General features: G+C 36.1%; 1 protein-coding gene across 1 annotated transcript; it reads left to right on the forward strand.

The window, feature by feature from the left end:
- The first annotated feature begins 7,367 nt into the window (after nt 1-7,367).
- Nucleotides 7,368-10,953, forward strand: SLITRK1 (SLIT and NTRK like family member 1). Its single transcript, XM_023194126.3, has 2 exons — nt 7,368-7,860; nt 8,311-10,953. The coding sequence occupies exon 2, from the start codon at nt 8,364-8,366 to the stop codon at nt 10,452-10,454; it is 2,091 nt and encodes a 696-aa protein (XP_023049894.1). The 5' UTR covers nt 7,368-7,860; nt 8,311-8,363; the 3' UTR covers nt 10,455-10,953.
- The last annotated feature ends 10,059 nt before the right edge of the window (nt 10,954-21,012 follow it).

Consider the following 21,012-nt stretch of genomic DNA (forward strand, 5'->3'; position numbering starts at 1 on the left):
CTTTAATAATATTTATTAGGTATACAATACAATTAATTCATTGCATGAATGTGGAAACTTTATAAAGTAAAATTGTGTGTTATCAATATTTACTACTATAACAGCAAGCATAAGCTAACATTTTCTGAGAAAACAGGCATGCATGGTCACCCTACTCACATTATCCTTTGTCCTTGGACAATTCAAAATGTCCACAGGATTCCCCTTTTTTATATTGTTATCAAAATTAATTACTAGTATACAGTGCTTTATAGAAATCTTTAAAAGGATGGTGTTGACCCTTTTTATTAGCCAAGTAGACACATGTAACTTACATGATGTGATTTAACGGCCATTACTAAAAGGTATCCACCTCTGTTAAATGTATCTCTCTACCTAATCTGCAATAGTGCATGTGATTATATCTTTAGAGATTTATTCTGGTTTTGCATTTTACATTTTTTGCACACAGTAGGCATTATATGATATATTTGTATCTTGTCTGTATTTGTGTGCTTTTTGTCTGTGTAATAGATAAATAAATAAATAAATTATTTTTAACATTATTCCTTTCCTGGAAACTGACGAAACAGTGTATGGGTATAATACTTGCTTTTTTTTTTTTTTTTTTTTTTTTTTTTTTTTTGACAGAGCAAAGGGTCTTGCTCTGTCACCCAGGCTGGAGTGCAGTGGCTCAATCTCAGCTCACTGCAACCTTTGCCTCCCGGGTTTGAGCGATTCTCCTGCCTCAGCCTCCTGAGCAGCTGGGACTACAGGTGTGCACCTCCACGCCCTGCTAAATTTTTAGTAGAGCCGGAGTTTCACCATATTGACCAGGCTGGTCTTGAACTCCTGGCATCATGATCCACCTGCCTCAGACTCCCACAGTGCTGGAATTACAGGCATAAGTCACCACTCCCGGCCCAGAACATGGGTATAATACATTTTTCCATCATATGAAACCTCTCAAAGAAACACATCAAATTTTGGGTTGAAATAAGTCCCAAGAAAAATACAATAATAAATACAACAAATATAATAATGTAACCAATGGGACAGAAAGAGAAATAAAGAGAGAAAAGTCTTTAGTGGGAGAAAAATAAGATAATTGAGCTCCTTTGAGATTGTGTCATGGCTCTGAAAGGATTAACAGAATAGCAAATAATATTTTTATTTTTATACATTTTATAAATCCAATCAATAACCTAGACTTAACCTCACTGGGTCTTTAGATTAATGGTTTTTAATAATTTAAATTCACAAGAGTCAATTTTATAATTTACTTCCTTTTTCAAAAACAGGAATACATTCCTGTCATTAGCATCATCATAAATTATTGGTTGTTGAACAGGTGCATTGTACTGTAATAACTCTTTGGGATATACAAAACGTATATCTCATTTTCTAGATAAAAAATTATAAATATATGCATGATAATACATAATAAAATATATCAAGTGCTACCAAAATAATTCATAGATTGCATCGCTTTCCCAAATCCCTGGTTTGTGAATTTACCTTGCCTCTGAGCCTTTTTACCCTTGTGATCTGTTCCACAAAGTTTATCACTATCTCACATACTGCCTTATTTCTCCTGGAGTGTACATCATACCATCTTTTGTGCCTGGTACACTGCTGGGTGTTAGATATTAAAAGATAAAAAATCTTATCCCTCTCTTCAAGAATGTTATACTTTATTGAAAACTCAAGTCTTTCAAATAACTTATTTTTTTAAAGAAAAAAAGGAATGCAAAATTTAGTAGTTGTTCTGCTGAATACCTTAAGGTGAAATGCAGTGAAATGTATAGGTGGCTTTGTCTGGAAATGATCCACAGAAGTGATATTAAACAAAAACATGTCTTAAAAGTTGAAGAAAAATAACAAAGACAATGTATTCAATAAATAATCAGAAATTGAACTGCGTTTGCTCAAGTAAATGGATAAGCATTGGCTTCACTTTAATGGTACTGAATAATTTGAAAATATGTTAGTGGGGTGTGGTGGCAAGCTTGTAGTCCCAACACTTTGGGAGGCTGAGGCAGACGGATCAGCTGAGGTCAGGAGTTCGAGACCAGCCTGGCCAACATGGTGAAAACCTGTCTCTACAACAATACAAAAATTACCCAGGCATGATGGTGGGTGTCTGTAATCCCAGCTACTTGGGAGGCTGAGGCAGGAGAATCGCTTGAACCCAGGAGGTGGGGGTTGCAGTGAGCTGAAATCATGCCTTTGCATGAATGAATAAATCCATTCCTGGATTAATGGATTCAGGGATTATCTCAGGAGTAGGACTAGTAGCTTAATAATAAGACGACTTGACTTGAGATAGCACATCAGTTCCCTGGACATGTGATACCTATATTGCCTCAGAAGTCTTCAGAGTTCCTGCCAGCAAGAAGGCCCTCACTAGATGCATCCCCTTTGACCATGAACTCCTCAGCCTTCATAACAGTAGAAAATAAATTTATTTTATTTATATATTACTCCGTTTTAGGTATTCTGTTATACACAACACAAAACAGATTAAGAATTCTAATTCCAGGAACCTATAATAAGAAAATAAATAATGATGTAAACATTGATTTATGTTTGAGGTGGTTCTTTGCTGCATTATTTATGAGAGTAAAAATTCTAGAAAGAACTAAATATCCTATGGTAAAATTAGTCCTATGAATTATTTTGTGTCATACAAGGAATTAATTCTCTAATAGTAGAAGATGTTTAATAACATTAAAAATTTTCACAAATAAATGTTAAGTACGAAAAGCATATTAAAAAGTATATGTATATTTTTACAGCAGTAATCTCTGTGGATTTCAACTTTTTTTGTTGTTTTCTGTGTTTCCTAAAACCTATGTAAGTAACATGTATTTCATTATCTTACAATATAATACATACTTTATAGGAAACGCAGACTTTTTCTTCTCTGTGTGATTATTTGCAAGGTCTTGTGAACATATAGAAAAGAGTAAAACAAGTGCTCAACAAATATATACTTAAGCATCAAGTAATAAACAATTGTGGAAATATAGGTCCTTCTCATACTTGTAGTGTATGTAGTACAGTGTGATATATAGCTAAGAGTATTACCCTTACTGGGCAAAACTTTGGTTGCCTTATTCATGTTAAATAACAATAAATTAGAATTTCTGAATATATACAATTATATTTTGATCAATATTCTTTCCGATAAGCCCAATATGAGATTTATTACAAAAATGAGATTATATGAGAAACTCAGTTTTACTCCAAATAGCCAAACTTATGGCCCAAAGTAATAAAAAATATAAAGTGATGTGAACATAGGACAGTGAGACTTTAAGCCACAAAAGAAAACTGTGCATGCATTTTGACGTGTTTTACTGAGATTGCTATTTCTTTGATGAGAAATTAAAGTTGCTAAGTTATAAAAAGCAATACACTATTAAAGAAATATTGTAAAATTATTGTATTAACTTCACCTTCAGTAATTGTGTAATATGTTCATTATCTTAGCACCCAATTCCTAGAATATTACAATCTACAAAAATAAAATATGAAAATATGTGTGAGAATCTTACATTCTAAGCATATTTGTTTATAGGTACAATTAATTTGTAACCCTCTTGTAATTTACAATTATTATCTCAAGATGAAAAAATTCACAATGACCCCTTTATCTTATGACAGTAGTAGATTAAACTCAGGACCAGTGAATTCTCTCCCCCAGTGGTTATACTGTTTATTACTGGTTTCAAATCATAGCAAATATTAAATATGGTAACAATTATCCTGAGTTCAAATGTGAAAAGTCTAAGGAAGGCGAGAGACACTAGGTCTGTTGTAAAATCATTTTTAAAATGTTTTGGATTCAGAAAAAAAGAATGTGAAGGGATCAAAAAAATCAGAAACTATAATATATACTAGTATATGTTAAATATACTAGTAAGGAAACTGATCCACAGAAAGCTTAACCAGAGTCATAAATGGCATTGTATTATATATTAAGAACAAAGAGAGACTTAGTAGAGTGAAAGCTTAGCTCAGGAGTCTGTAGCTTTGTTACCATAACAAAATCAACTGATGTTTTTTAATCTTGGTAAATTACTCAATGTTACTCAGCCTCAGTTTCCACATCCATAAAATAGGATCAATTTCACTATTAACCAACCAGTTATCTATAGTTCTCTGCAATAAAAAGTACTATGGATGAGGGAAGAGTAAAGATAGACTTCCTATATGTAATTTTGTATTTGTTAAAAAAGTATCACTTTTACAGTTAAAAATTAGAACGGTAATTTTTAAAGTTATTGTGAAGATTAAACTGAATAAAAAATGTTTGTTATAAATTATACTTTTTCATTTTAAAAATGTAGTGCATATATGGAAATATCTACAAATTTGATGCCATTTGGGAAAAAATGGGTAATTAACTGACAAATTTCTTCTTTATCTGAAAAATTATTTGTTGAACAATCAACTTGCAACTTTTCTTGTTTGAGAGAAGAACTTGTTTGATGAAGAATAGGAATGTGTGAACATTTAATGACACAATTGAAATCTTTCTGACCACAGCCAGGAAATTAAACTATAGCCCTGAGCAAATATTATCAATCATCATCATCATCTGGAATATCCTTTATCTCCAACTACTGAGATTATCTGTTGAGAGGCAAGGCAACTGAAGGAGTTCACCTGAGCTCAAATAGATAGTGTGGAGCCCTTTTAAGAAGAATTCATGCCTAAGAAATATTCCCCTAAGGTATTAGAAATGTTTAGATCACATATAAATCCCCTATATTCTTATTCTCCTCCAATACATTTATTGTTTAACTTGAATAGTTAGGCTTTGAAGTTGTAGATGTGGTTTTCTAGACTGTTTTATGTCTCTAAAATGTATTTATTATGAAAATACTTTAAAATTATGATAGCTACTATAGAGGGTGCATTTCAATAGACTTGCATGTGTACCTCTATATTTTGCTTGCAAGTTTGTGTTGGAGATCTTCATATAGGAGGTATAATCTCAATCTTTTCTTCTCAGGTTTAGTTGCTCATCTGGGAACTACCACACTTTTTTCTTAGAGTGCAGAGATAAGAAATTATTTGAAGAGGATATAATTTTTAAAATGTTGTAAGGTATGAAGAGAATATAATTTAAAAGATGTTGTAAGGTACCTGAATAGGAGAATCCTAACTGTAAATTTTCTATTGTGATTGGTGTGGTAAGAGGAAAGAAGAAATAAGGGATTAGAAAAAGATAGAGTTTAAAGGGCGAAGAGGAGAATGAAATCTGAATGCAAACTGTAGGTTATCTAAATTCATTTAAACCAATGTAAATATGTTTTTGGAATCTCTTCACATAAAGATAATATTCTGCAAGTTGAAAAAAACCGGTAACATTTTAAGCTTAAAAATGTGGATTTTAGATGATTGTTCTTTCTAAACAGCCAGCATTTTTCTCTTTTCCTTGAATCTTGCCTATCCCTATCAATCACCAACACCATAAGGCTGACTTCCTTTATCAGAGTGGTTTCTTGGGCCAAGATATTTTACACCTGAGTCCTATTTAAGAAGAGACAGAAAAATTATTTCCTTCAGTTGAACTCCTTCACATCTGCAGTTCTCAGCTGCATAGCATTTCTTTAGCATAATAGTTTCAGATTGATTAAGGTCTTTTTTTTCACTCTCTATATGTGGTAATGGGTCAAATTAAATGAGAACAAAGTTATTTCAGAAGTGTATCATGATGTCTAAAAAAGATCTCTCTAGTGTACACACGTGCACACACACACAAACACATTAATGCATGCACATACACACACACACACACTAAGATGTCTTCATCCCCACCTCCCTTCACTGAATTTCACCAGAGGAATATAACAAAAATATTTTGTCATATGAAAACATTATGTATAGATAAGAAATTTTCCCCACCCACCGAGAAATTAGCTTCTGACCCAGGAAAAAAAAAAAACATATTGTAAGTAAACATCTTTAAGACCTTCCATAGCCTTGGGAATTTTCCCAAACCCTGTCCTTTCCCCCAAATCTTTACTCCCCATCTTTCTCAAAATACACAATTCATAGAACATTTGCTCTTTTGCACAAATTATTAACAGGCTTGTAGCAGCTGTCCAACTTGCAAAAGACCTAATTAAAAAGGCAAGTGGTGTAAACATATCCTCTCTGCATAGAGTGAAGAAAGGGCCAAACAGTAACTCTATTTAAAAGACCTTAAAATTTTCTAATCTTAGAATGATCTATAAATATTTTGGGACGTATTGATGGAAAAGGTATCGACTCTGAAAGGAAAAGTCAGCAAAACAGGCTTCACGGAAGCAGCACGTTCACGTTTTCTTGCCTCCTGGAAGGTGATATTACTGGATTTTTATAAGCTCTGAGTTTGGAATCTGGTGTTTCCTTCACTGGAAAAAGCCTGAGCATCGTGTTTCCCCAGCATCAGTGACCCAACAAGCATCTGCGCGAGGAGGAGCTGCCGGCTACCTGCAGATAGCGTTCGCGCTGAGCTGTAGAGTCCAGAGATTTCTATCTCCTCCTCTCAAAATGCAACCGGTTATTTACTTGTAAATATTTAAATTAGTTCAAACTGATGTGGAAACTTTGTCAGTGGGGAGTGTGTGTGTGTGCGTGCGTGTAGTGTGCGCCCCCCTGCCTGCCAGTGGGTTTTTAACAGCACTCACAAATCATCTTGGGATTTTGCCCTGCCCCCTCCCTTCTTTTCCGGTTCTCAGTTAAAGCTTTCGGGACTGGAATCAAGGACTTAAGCATGCATTGTGTTTCACCCTCCAGAGTTAAATAACATTCAAGAAATATCATCAAAGAACCTAACTCTCAATGATCAACTTGACTAAATTTCTGCAAGTTTTAAAAAGTATATGCCTAATTTATATACCTTGCAACAAAAAATTCATACTCAATTAGATATTATGTAACATATATGTTCCGAAAGCCACTTTCAATATACCAAAAAAAAAAAAAAATGTTTCAAAGACATCAAATACCATAAAACACTGTGCCGCAGAGAAGGAAGAAATGTACTTAAAGCACCGATGAAAATGGCGTGCAGTATAATTACCTCAAATTGCTGTTCGCTTGACACCCTGACACTAATTTTATTCAAGCCATTGGGAAATAAATGTTTTAAAAGCACTGCTTTCCGAATGGTGGAGCTGGTGGGGGCTGTGAGCTTGTTAAGGAAAGGAAAGGGTAAAGTTTCCAGCACGCAAAAAGAATCAAATAATCCATTTAAAATAGCGTCTATGTAGATCGTCAGCCTTTTATGCCCACATTTTTAACGCTTGCCCTGTACGTGGATTGATTTTTTTTTTCTTTCAGCATTCCTTAGCCAGATGGATTTTTGCTACTGCAGATCAGCAGAGGGTGTCAGATCTTTCAGAGTGCACCAGGCTGGAACGAGCAGAGCTTCTTAGCAACTCTCTTCTCCGCCCCCCTCCCCTCATTCTCGCGCTCTCTTCCTCCCTCAGACAACTCGCCCCCCGCCCTCCGCCCCCCTCCACGTAATTCCGAAAGAGCAGAAGAAAGAGAAGGAGAATAGCAAAAGAAGAGCTAGTAAGCTAGAGCGAGAGCACAGAAAAAAAAAAGAAAAACGGAAAAAAAAAAAAAAAAAAGCCTTAAGAGGACCGAAGGGGAGGAAAGGAAAAGGATGGACAACCACAAAACGCAGCGATTGCGGAAATTTTCCAGCGCCATTGGCTGGGAAGCGTGAGTCCTTCGGTCGGGCGTGATTTCAGCACCGGGGGGACTGGACAGCACCTCGGGGGGACTTCTGGGCAACCGGCAAACACAGCAAGAACTCCACCAGCAGCCTCAACAACAGAAGCCGCGGAAAACCCTGCTTTGTATCAGAGAGGCAAGGTCAGTCCGACGCACAGCCATGCACAGGCAGTGCGCCTGTACTACGCTGCAAACCCTCTGCTTGTTTCTCTAACATGCACTTGCTTCTAATTACTAGCATTGTTTCATTTCTGATCAGTGAGGATCAGTAGATGAGATTCTGTAAGGGTGTACTTTTAATTTATATGTATATATTTAACTTCTTTTGCTGTTATTTTTAAAGGGTTGTGGGGGAGTGGGGTTTTTTTCCTACTTTTTTTTTTTTTTTTTTTTTTTTTTTTTTTGCTTGCCTTGCACTACGTGCCTGGATAGTTTGTGGATATAATTATTGACTGGCGTCTGGGCTATTGCAGTGCGGGGGGGTTAGGGAGGAAGGAATCCATCCCCACCCCCCCAAACCCTTTTCTTCTCCTTTCCTGGGTTCGGACATTGGAGCACTAAATGAACTTGAATTGTGTCTGTGGCGAGCAGGATGGTCGCTGTTACTTTGTGATGAGATCGGGGATGAATTGCTCGCTTTAAAAATGCTGCTTTGGATTCTGTTGCTGGAGACGTCTCTTTGTTTTGCCGCTGGAAACGTTACAGGGGACGTTTGCAAAGAGAAGATCTGTTCCTGCAATGAGATAGAAGGGGACCTACATGTAGACTGTGAAAAAAAAGGCTTCACAAGTCTGCAGCGTTTCACTGCCCCGACTTCCCAGTTTTACCATTTATTTCTGCATGGCAATTCCCTCACTCGACTTTTCCCTAATGAGTTCGCTAACTTTTATAATGCGGTTAGTTTGCACATGGAAAACAATGGCTTGCATGAAATCGTTCCGGGGGCTTTTCTGGGGCTGCAGCTGGTGAAAAGGCTGCACATCAACAACAACAAGATCAAGTCTTTTCGAAAGCAGACTTTTCTGGGGCTGGATGATCTGGAATATCTCCAGGCTGATTTTAATTTATTACGAGATATAGACCCGGGGGCCTTCCAGGACTTGAATAAGCTGGAGGTGCTCATTTTAAATGACAATCTCATCAGCACCCTACCTGCCAATGTGTTCCAGTATGTGCCCATCACCCACCTCGACCTCCGGGGTAACAGGCTGAAAACGCTGCCCTATGAGGAGGTCTTGGAGCAAATCCCTGGTATTGCGGAGATCCTGCTAGAGGATAACCCTTGGGACTGCACCTGTGATCTGCTCTCCCTGAAAGAATGGCTGGAAAACATTCCCAAGAATGCCCTGATCGGCCGAGTGGTCTGCGAAGCCCCCACCAGACTGCAGGGTAAAGACCTCAATGAAACCACCGAACAGGACTTGTGTCCTTTGAAAAACCGAGTGGATTCTAGTCTCCCGGCACCCCCTGCCCAAGAAGAGACCTTTGCTCCTGGCCCCCTGCCAACCCCTTTCAAGACAAATGGGCAAGAAGATCATGCCACCCCAGGGTCTGCTCCAAACGGAGGTACAAAGATCCCAGGCAACTGGCAGATCAAAATCAGACCGACAGCAGCGATAGCGACGGGTAGCGCCAGAAACAAACCCTTAGCTAACAGTTTGCCCTGCCCTGGGGGCTGCAGCTGTGACCACATCCCAGGGTCGGGTTTAAAGATGAACTGCAACAACCGGAACGTGAGCAGCTTGGCTGATTTGAAGCCCAAGCTCTCTAACGTGCAGGAGCTTTTCCTACGAGATAACAAGATCCACAGCATCCGAAAATCGCACTTTGTGGATTACAAGAACCTCATTCTGTTGGATCTGGGCAACAATAACATCGCTACTGTGGAGAACAACACTTTCAAGAACCTTTTGGACCTCAGGTGGCTATATATGGATAGCAATTACCTGGACACGCTGTCCCGGGAGAAATTCGCGGGGCTGCAAAACCTAGAGTACCTGAACGTGGAGTACAACGCGATCCAGCTCATCTTCCCGGGCACTTTCAATGCAATGCCCAAACTGAGGATCCTCATTCTCAACAACAACCTGCTGAGGTCCCTGCCTGTGGACGTGTTCGCTGGGGTCTCACTCTCTAAACTCAGCCTGCACAACAATTACTTCATGTACCTCCCAGTGGCAGGGGTGCTGGACCAGTTAACCTCCATCATCCAGATAGACCTCCACGGAAACCCCTGGGAGTGCTCCTGCACCATTGTGCCTTTCAAGCAATGGGCAGAACGCTTGGGTTCCGAAGTGCTGATGAGCGACCTCAAGTGTGAGACGCCGGTGAACTTCTTTAGAAAGGATTTCATGCTCCTCTCCAATGACGAGATCTGCCCCCAGCTGTACGCTAGGATCTCGCCCACGTTAACTTCTCACAGTAAAAACAGCACTGGGTTGGCGGAGACCGGGACGCACTCCAACTCCTACCTAGACACCAGCAGGGTGTCCATCTCGGTGTTGGTCCCGGGACTGCTGCTGGTGTTTGTCACCTCCGCCTTCACCGTGGTGGGCATGCTCGTGTTTATCCTGAGGAACCGAAAGCGGTCCAAGAGACGAGATGCCAACTCCTCCGCGTCCGAGATTAATTCCCTACAGACAGTCTGTGACTCTTCCTACTGGCACAATGGGCCTTACAACGCAGATGGGGCCCACAGAGTGTATGACTGTGGCTCTCACTCGCTCTCAGACTAAGACCCCAACCCCGACAGGGGAGGGCAGAGGGAAGGCGATACATCCTCTCCCGCCGCAGGCAACCCCCCGGGGGCTGGAGGGACGTATACCCAAATCCTTCAGCCTGAATGGGCATAAGTAGATAAATAACTGTGAGTTCGCACAACCGAAAGGGGCTGACCCCTTACTTAGCTCCCTCCTGGAAACAAAGAGCAGACTGTGGCGAGCTGGGAGAGCGCAGCCAGCTCGCTCTTTGCTGAGAGCCCCTTTTGACAGAAAGCCCAGCACGACCCTGCTGGAAGAACGGACAGTGCCCTCGCCCTCGGCCCCAGGGCCTGTGGGGTTGGATGCCGCTGTTCTATACATATATACATATATCTACATCTATATAGAAAGATAGATATCTATTTTTCCCCTGTGGATTAGCCCCGTGATGGTTCCCTGTTGGCTACGCAGGGATGGGCAGTTGCACGAAGGCATGAATGTATTGTAAATAAGTAACTCTGACTTCTGACAAAAATCAAAAAGTGCTGCATGGCTCGCATGGAATCCACGCGCTCCAGGGACTCTGCCCGCCCCCGCGACTGGAGAAGGCATCTCCTTCACAGCACCCACCCTCTTACCTGATAAGTTCCATCGTATCAAACTTTCTATAAACAAAATACAGTATAATCAGAAAGTGCCATTTCGCCATTATTTGTGATCGGTAGGCAGTTCAGAGCATACATTAACTGTGAAAAAAAAAATGTAAAGGTTTTATTTAAGACATTTGCATGGCTAGTCATCAGTCCATTTTATGAGTTAACAATGTATTTTGTTGAGGGAAGTTTTTAGGGGTTGTTTTGGGTTCTTTTATTTTGATGGTGATGTTTTATTTTATTTTATTTTTTTCAGGGGAACTTTTTTAATACATATCCAATAATGCCTTCCATCTGAATGTAAAATAAGTACCCATGATTTCTATTATAGTATCAGTGTAATTATTTAAAAAATGATTTTGAGGCAGTTAAGCATGACCAATTAATGTCACTCTAGTGCTTAGGCTGCGATCCTATGGTAGCAATTCTGTGCTGGTATAAATCTTACTTATAAAGTAGGAAAAAAGAACCGAGGAAGCACGTGAAACTTACTAATTCTATTCGAGGATTTTATAATGGCATATTTTTTCAGTATTAAAGTGAAAATGTTTTCAACTCTGGGTCCTTACCTTTTTCCAGCTTCATATTTACAAGTGGTAAATTGGATTTGCGGTGGAAGAGACAGGGGAGGGAAACGGTTGGGGGTAGACCCCTTCCTGAGCTCCATTAAGGCTCTTTCTCTAATCGCCTTACTTAGCTTTTTACCCTTTAAGTAGCTCCTCTTCCCTCGCCCCACCCTCCACCCCACCCCCACCTTCGCTCAGACTTTACCGGCTTTCCCTAGTCCATAAAGATCTTGCCCCAACACACACCCCTTCATTTTGTCCCCTCTCCAAATGCAGCAGTGAATCCCTTTATTAATACTGGAAATCCCTCAGTGCTGCTTTTGTTGGTGCTGCCCACACTGCAGATATATTAAGGATGTTAGGAGAGATTTGATTTAATTGACTCTGCCTAGATCGGTCTCATTAAACAGAGTGGAGATTTCATTGGTCAGCACTTCTCAATGAAAGACAGACCTAATGACTGGCATTTGAGATGCTGCTGGCATTTTGAATTCAACATCTGCTGAAAACGGTAAAACTAATTAGTGCCCACCCACCCTCCCCGCCCCAGCAACTGCATATTGAAATTTGTTAAAGCACTCATCTTTATGGAAATTAATCATTATCCTAAAGAAGTGTTTCTCTCCTATCATCCGGATTTCTGGTTGTGGCCCAGCAATTAACAAAAACAGCATTCAACTGTTGGAATTTTTTGAACCAATGTAACTCTGGCCTCAATCATATTCCTCTGGGATTTCTAAACAACAGTTAAGCTACAAAAAGCAAACAAAACCACGCATATTGATGGAGTCTGCATTCCACCACATATCCACCCTTGAGAAGTATGTCAAAAGACTGCAGACTATAGATTTTTTTAAAATATAGGATTATAAATCAGCTACTGAAAGACCCCAGAGCAGTTGTAAGTAGATCTGCCATCTAGAACTCATATTCTAAAGGGAAGTGATTTCCCAGAACAGTAACGTTCTGGAATATGTATTATTTATTTTAACACTTTTTAAATAAAATCTTTATTATAAACCATGACTATTCCTAAGGCCATTCATCATTTTCTCTCTTGATTCTTTTGTTTGTGAACTGCATTTCATGACAGTAAACCTGCAACCTACTCCCCTCTGACAGATATTATGGGTTGTTTTCTATTTATTAATTTCTCACAGGATGGCTTTATTCTTTTTATAGAAAGTACAACGGGGTTCTCGGTAAGCAATCAACAGATTTACCTGTGATGGAAAAATTAGGGGAGAGGAAGCATACATTCGACAATGTTATGACCTCTAGAAAGAAAAGAAAAAATGACAGGTGTAGAAACAACATCTCTGGTGGAAGGTGACATTTAATGACAGATATCTAGTGAGGTATGTTAGTAATTTTGAAACTGATACATGACTAATCTAGGTTAGGAAACTAGAATTTCTCATAGAAGGTGTGCACAGAGGCAAGAACTTTTCTTCATTTTCATTGAAAATAAATTACAATATAGAAACCAAGGTTAAAGGGGTAAAAGTATTTTTAAATAGTAGCGTCAATGGTTTTGGAGTATTCATTGTGCACCACGCATGTGCTAAGCAATTTATGTAATTATTTTATTTAATCTCCACAACCACAGGGCAGTTTAGTAAGATACTATTTCCATTATACAGATGAGAAAATTGAGGCTTAAGAAAAGTCAGCAGTAACTCTGGTCATAAGTGGTAAATAGCGGAGTGGAATTTAAATTCAATTTTCCTTGTACTCAAAGACCGTATATTTTTGAGTGAGTAATCATATACATTTACCTGATCCAGTTCTTAAGGCAATCTTTAAAAAATAAGCATTTATGAAAATACTGTATAACTAATTAGGGACTCAGTTTGTATATTTATACCCAAATATGTATTGGTGGCCCTTTATATTTCCGGTATTTCTTGCAGCAACGGAAATTTGCCGTTCTTTCAGTGGCGATAACTTCAGTGTGTTCTCCAAGAGTAGTATATAAGAAGACATAGCACATAAGAGAAAAGATGAGTCTGCTAAATGAGTTCGAAATGTAGATATTCAGATGATTGAAACTAAATCGTCTATATATTGACTCTAAGAATATTTTAATAAACAATATTAATGTTAAAAATCTATGTACAAAAGATATTCAATAATTTCATGTATAAGAACTTTTTTATTTAATCTGGCAGGGTTTTATTCATTTTGATAAAATATCTCTGTAACAATTATGTAATTAATATACATTAGTTTTATACACGTATATGTTAGTTTATAGGATATATAATGCATTTGGCCACACCATGTAACTTTCATTTTAAAATCCTTAGTATCTTCTCTTTGTTTTGTCTTTGCATCAAATGCTCATATAACTATAGTTATCATGTGCATTAGTTGAGATATCTTGCTTCTAGTTAAATCATTCTTTAGTTCATTAAAGTAAAAGAGATTTTAGTTGTGCCCAATGTAAAAGGAGGAAAGAAGGATCTTGTTTAGTTACATTGCCTTAGAGAAAGTAGTAGCTTCTGTGGCTGCTGCTATAACTAAGAATATCCTAGAATTTAAGTTGTTGCCATAGAAATTTATTGTTTAACCATTTTTACATGCTTACCCAAGAGGAGACTGAAATAGCTAATATAACATTAACAAAACAAGATTCTTTGTCTTAACAGTGTTTATATTGTATGTACTTAGAATTGTCGGAAATTTTAATAAGTGTTAAAGTTATATTGGTGATTATAAAGACAGTTTGTTAATTTAGCTTTTTCATATTTCTAATGTTATTTAGTAGGTAGAAAGAGGTAGATGAATTTGCAAGGGTGAACAAGGAAGTTCTGTTTATAATGTGTTAGTGTAATATTGAAAATAGTGGTTTCTAATTCAGCAGTCCTGCTGACTAATTTATAAATCTTATTTTTATTTGTATGCTTATTTAAAGAAAAATGGAAATATAAAATGTGCTAAATATTTAATTTTAGCATGTATTAACTTTTGATTCATTTTCTCTATTATTGAAATCTATTCATTTAATCTAAGAGATGAACTCTGCACGATATCAACAGATATAGCACATGCATACTCAAGATTTTTAAGTTATATGATTTGCTTTGACATGGCCCTGAACCATAAAGAGGGCTAAATTAAATACCTTTCTTATAATCCCCTGTCATTTTCTTTTATCTATAGTGTTACTAAGATGTTATTATAACATGAAGACATACAAGATTTTCTTCTTGGCATTGAAAAGAAATGCTACTAAGTGGTTTCATGAAGCCATCTATTAATAACAAATTTTGAAACATGAGCTAAATTTGTTGTGACCTGTTACAATTTGTTATGACCTACCAAATTTCAATCAGATTTCAGAAAAAAATTGAATAGTTAAGGTAATAACAAATTAAGTGTTTAAAAACTACAGTTTTAAAATGAAATAAACCACTGAAGAAATCGTCTTTGATGATCAAGCCCAGTATAACCCTTTCCCTCAACAGACTAGCAATTTCACTTTATTGGCTTAGATCTCAATAGCCAATTAATTACTCTTTTTCCACTTACTTGCTAAATATATATTACGTTACACTTGAAATATGATTATATTTTATACTTGAACTTCACACAAAGGTTACTGGAGAATTACCTAATAGTTTGAAGACTTTTGAATGTGTTAGACATAAATATTCAATTGGCAACATTAATTGGGCACTTGCCACATAAAAAATATTTTAGAAGCTCTCTTGGGAAAATAAAATAAGGCAATTCAAACCTCACGTAGTTTATGCCCTACAAAGGGGAAATATATATATCACTGGAATTATAGAACAGTGCATAACTGGCAGTGTTTAAAGAATACCACTAGAACATTTTGTGTTTCTTTCAAGTAAATTAGATTTTAAATCATTTGAAATATGTAATCATTACATCAGCTTTATTAGTTAGTATAAATAGATGAAAACCTTAAAACAATGTTTTAAATGATAGAAGTAATTTAATTACTTTACTAGTGTTATTTTCATTTCTTTTTCTGTGAAATGGGAATAATTCTTGTTATTTTATGACTTCATGAAGAGTTTTCTAATAAGCATTCTAAAAAGAAATAATCAAACCAGTTTTTATCACGACAAGTGAATGACAATTTTTCAATTTTACTTATCTGGGAGATCAAACATGACATTAGAAAATTCAATAAAATATTTTCTATTATAAGAAGATTAGAAATAGTCTCTGGGCACTTAGGTTTGATTTTTGTTGTTTGTATATATATAATAGATTTAGATTATAGAAGCTTTAATATAATATTGTATACAATTTTACAATTTTACTGCAAAGCTAATAATCCTCTTGCTATTTTTTTGTCTAGTAAAACTTAATATTCAATTACTTAGTAGTAATGTCCAGATGCACAAGTCCAAAGGTTTAACAAGCAGGAAGGAGTAAGCTAAGCCATGCATTTACTGACTTATATGTCTTTTTCTCTTTGCTTCCAACTCCATTTCTTGGCAGAAGCATCCAGGAAGGAAGGAAATATGCTCAGCTGTAGCATATCGATAGAAAAAGTCAATATATAGTGAAAAATGAAAGTACCTCAAATATAGATGATAAATGGCCACTCCACAGCATTATCAAAGAAGCAGTCTTTGGTTCCCAGGAAAGGAGGATAAGTGGAAAAGGGTCACTAGCACCATAAACAATAATGGCTGTTACCAGATTCTATGACATTGATTGTGCACTTTTCCATTTTAAATCAATATCTTGTTTAGCATTTCCAAGCTGCATATGAAAGAAAAAAAGAAATGCACATCATTATGATAGTAATAGGATTTGGATAATATTCTCTGCTTATATAGAATTTACTGCCTCTTCCATAAAAAATAAGATTACAGAGTAGCTAAGGAATTTGAAACTATGCATTGCCTCTATACTGTAGTAGAATCCATACATTTTAGTCCAGGTATTATTATTTATTAAAAAACCTGTCATATAATTAAAGTAATTGTACATGACTAACTTATTATATCTGAAATATTTTGTTCTGTTAAGTATGAAATGGTATCATACAATAATTATGTTCTAATTGATGTCCAATTAGATGAATTTTGTAGTGAATCTGATTCAGTTGTGAATCCAGTTAACTTCATTGGTCATATTTACCATCAGTGTGTTTTTTGGTAGCTTATACAGTAAATTGTTGGATATGGCTTTGTCATAACTAAGTTGATATTAACGTTAGTGAACTTCTCAATGTTTTTAAATCATGGATGTAAACTGGCTTAACTAATTATCAGATGAATCTAAAGAGATTGAAATGACTAAATTACTTAAGTAGATAGTTTAATGCTGTTAATCCCTCTGTTTCCTGAATGACTAAATGTTTTCTTATATCTCAGCACATGCTTTAATGAGAGAGAGAACCCTCAATTTTTTTGCTTGATCAGAAAATGTTACTTTTTAAAATTTTCAGCAAAACTTTGATTGGATGATATTTGTATTTTTCACAATGCCAGTCAGCTCTCCAACAATCAGATTTCATGATACAGATGGTATTTGGAATAATTAGACATTAATACATAAAAAGTAGAGTATTCCAGGAGGGTATTTTATTTTGCACTGTTATATTATGAGGACCACAACTTGAAACCAAGAAACTAACAGCTGGAAATAGCAGTAATCTCCAAGAATTGAATTACGTGGAATGTCATGTTACTATACATTTTAGCAACATGACATTTTAGTAACATTTTAACTCAAAATTTATAACATCAAATTAAGAAGAAAGTAAGATGAGAGCACATTTGAACATTATTTGCATGAGCATGACATTACTAATAGGCAGTCGAAAGATATTTATGCCACAATTTTTTATAAAATAGAGCCTTTTCTTTTCAGTATTCTTTTCATGGATAGCTAATATTTTGCCTATTAAATTTCCATCCGTGCAAGCCCAATTTACATACTTGATGAGTAATTAAATACATATGTCGGCAAAAAGAGTCAAATTCTGTAAAATATTTTAAGAGATTTATTCTGAGCCAAATATGAGTGACCATGGCCTATGACACAGCCCTCAGGAGGTCCTGAGAACATGTACCCAAGGTGGTTGGGTACAGCTTGGTTTTATATATTTTAGGGAGGCATGAGACATCAATCAGATACATTTAAGAAATACATTTTTTTTGGTTCAGAGAGGTGGGACAATTCAAAGCGGGGGCTTCCAGGTTACTGGTAAATTTAAACATTTTCTGGTTGATGGTTGAGTTAATCTGAAGACCTGGGATCAATGGAAAGGAATGTTCAGGTTAAGATTAAAAGATTATGGAGACCAAGTTTTATTATGCAGAGGATTCTCTCAGATAGCAGACTTCAGAGGGAGAGCAGGTTGTAAAATGTTTCTCATCAGACCTAAAAGGGTGCCTGGCTGTTAGTTGATTATTCCTTGGATCTGGAAAGAAAGGAAGGAAAACAAAATGTAAAAGGGATTCTCCATAGGATGTGGATTTTTCCCACAAGAGATTTTCACAGGGCGATTTCAAGGTATGGCAATGAAATATATTTTGGGGTTAAAATTTTTTTCCTTGTCTTGTAATGTTATGCCAGAGTCAGACTGAAAAGTAAGTCATAATATATAGGGTCAGATAAAACCCATCTGATGAGAATTTATGGTTTGTAGGGCGTGACTCCCTAGACCCCTTAGGTAGGAATTTGGGCAAGATAAAAAATTCAGCGCTTAGTCCTCACATAGACTGGAAACAGGGTTATTCTGTTTTATAAATTCAGGATTTTTAGTTCATAATATATGAAACTAGTACAACATACTACCAGAAGATAAATTTCAACCTATATTTATGTTGTCTTTTAAACGATGAATGAGAAGTATTTTCACTACAGCCTTTAAAATAAAGTGAGTCCTTTAGAATACAAGTGTCAGTAGTAAATGCATCATATAGCCCAAAGTGGTTTGAGGAGCCAACATAGCATTATGTCAGGCAGCTACATCTTAATTATACCAAATTCAAAATACGAAAAGGAACAGAAAAACAAGTGGGATGATAACAATTTTACTTTGATTGATAGAACAACCATATATGATGCAAAAATCCCACTGCTATGTATATACCCAGAAAAAAAAAATCAGTTTATTGAAAAGATATCTGCTGTCCTATCTGCAGTATTTACAACCGCCAAGAGTGAATCAATATATATTTATTGATCATTTACTATATAAAGGACACTCATGCAGAGGTTTTAAAGCTCCAAGAACAGACTATGCTTCTGTTTACCTGAATTTACATTCTATAAAGGATTACAGAAGAACAAAAAACAGTAAGTAATACATAACATAAGCTTGAATACTGAAGAACTATGAATGAAAAAAATGATCTCCTTTCTTTTATGGTCATCAGAGAATTCCTCTTTGAGGAGATAAGACTCAAATTGCGTGAAAAATGGTAAGAAAGGAACACACATTTTAATATTTGGAGCAACAGAGATTTTGGAAAATAAATCACCAAGTACAATATATTGTAATTTAAAAATGTTTGAAAACTAAAAAGAAAAAGTGGCTGGAGTCTGGCCCACACAGGGAGGCAAAGATAAGCCAGATAATGCTTTATAGGTTATAGCAAGTAATTTAGATTATATTTCAAGTATAACAGAAAGTTTTAAACTCGCAAGTGATACGATCAAAGTAGTATATTTAGATGATCTTTTAGGCTTTTTAAAAAGTGGAATGAATTATGGGGTCAAAGTACAAGACAAATAGCTACTGTTGTAGAGTTTGGTAAGAGATGATGGTATCTTGGACAATAGTGATAGCAGTGAAGATGGACAGAAGTGCAAAGCTGGAGGAATATTGTTGGTGTGGGGACTAAGAAAAGGGAAATAATTTTGTGAGTTTTTTTTTTTTTAATCAACTGACTTGACTATGCCTTTTATTGAGAGGAAAAGGCTGGAGGAAGCAGGATTTAGTTGTAGAGTTAACTTTAGTATTTACATTTGAGATTGCCTATTTACATATTCTGGGTAGGCTGCTAACGGGAATATGGAACTCAAGGAGCGTTCAGGAAGTAAAATATGGACTTAGAATTTAGCATTACTCTTTTATTGATGGCTACATTTTACAGATTAAAAACTAAACCTTTAGTTGCATTTAACTAGTGAACTTTATCTTCAGGGCAGAGTTATTGAAAATTAAATGTAAACTTGTTTTTAGACACAACGAATATAAAAAAGGTATGAAACATATGCAATATCTGTAATATCTGTATATTGTTCCCCAAACCGGAAGTTAGTAAAATATCATTTTCTGAAAATCAAATAAAAACAGCTAAAATAGTGTGGAAAAGTATAAAAACAGATTGTGACATAAAGGTACAATGTAAAACTTAAGTTGAAACGCTTCAGTTCTGCTTTAATAGGCATATTTCAGAATGAGAATAAAGTAACTAACCTTATCCATTACCACATCCATTACTACTGACTAAAGACTCAGACTTTTATTTCTAAGAGGAAAGATTTCTGACAAAGAAAGCTTATCTTTAGTAGTCAACCCAAGAATGAGAATCAGATTATATTTACTTGGTATTTTAGTTAAATGTTGGTCTATGTTTTGAAAGGTTTTATTTACCTTTGCTTGTATGCAACTCTGTGGTTTGACAAGCTCTTAAAAAAACATACACAACATTTGGTATTGAGCCCAACCTTTGAGTAGGCAGCACAACTTTTGTTAAAAAATATTGTTTTCTTTATAAAACCATTTATGCGCACATACCATTCAGCTCACTATCATTAACTGTCTCTAATCCCTAACAACCTAAGTATAATTGAACTTAATCTTCTAAGTACAGTGTGATTACTTTTTTTTTTTTACTTTTAGTACTGCTGTAATTCAAATAATAGTTTTGAATAAGAACAGTTTTTCCCTTCATAAGGCTCTGAGTAGCTTTAGTTATTTCTGTATAGATTTGATACCATGTTGTAACTACTCTGCTTATTTTTAAAAAGAAAGTCAAAAGCTGGATGAAAGTGCTGATTAGTTTCTCGTAATACAGCCTCATGTTACTACAGAGTTCAAAGCCCGTGGAATCATTTGGGGGACCACAAAAATGAACCTACGGGCACAGGGTCTTGATTCTGGATTATGTTCTCCTCTAACCAGTTGTGTTAGGCAAGGCTCTTAATTTTAATAAACCTCTATTTTCATATTTGCAGTGAGACTGTTGGACTAGAATAAAATTGTCAGAAAACATTTTTTGTAAGGGGCCAGATAATAAGTATTTTGGGTGTTATGGGCTAAGATGCAAAATCAAGGATATTATGTTGTTATTATGTACATAAGTATATTATGCAGATATTATGTGTAAAATAAGAGAGAAAACAAATTCCCAAACATTTTTATTGGCA

The sequence above is a fragment of the Piliocolobus tephrosceles genome, chromosome X (assembly GCF_002776525.5).
Source record: "Piliocolobus tephrosceles isolate RC106 chromosome X, ASM277652v3, whole genome shotgun sequence".
Taxonomy (NCBI): Eukaryota; Metazoa; Chordata; class Mammalia; order Primates; family Cercopithecidae; genus Piliocolobus; species Piliocolobus tephrosceles.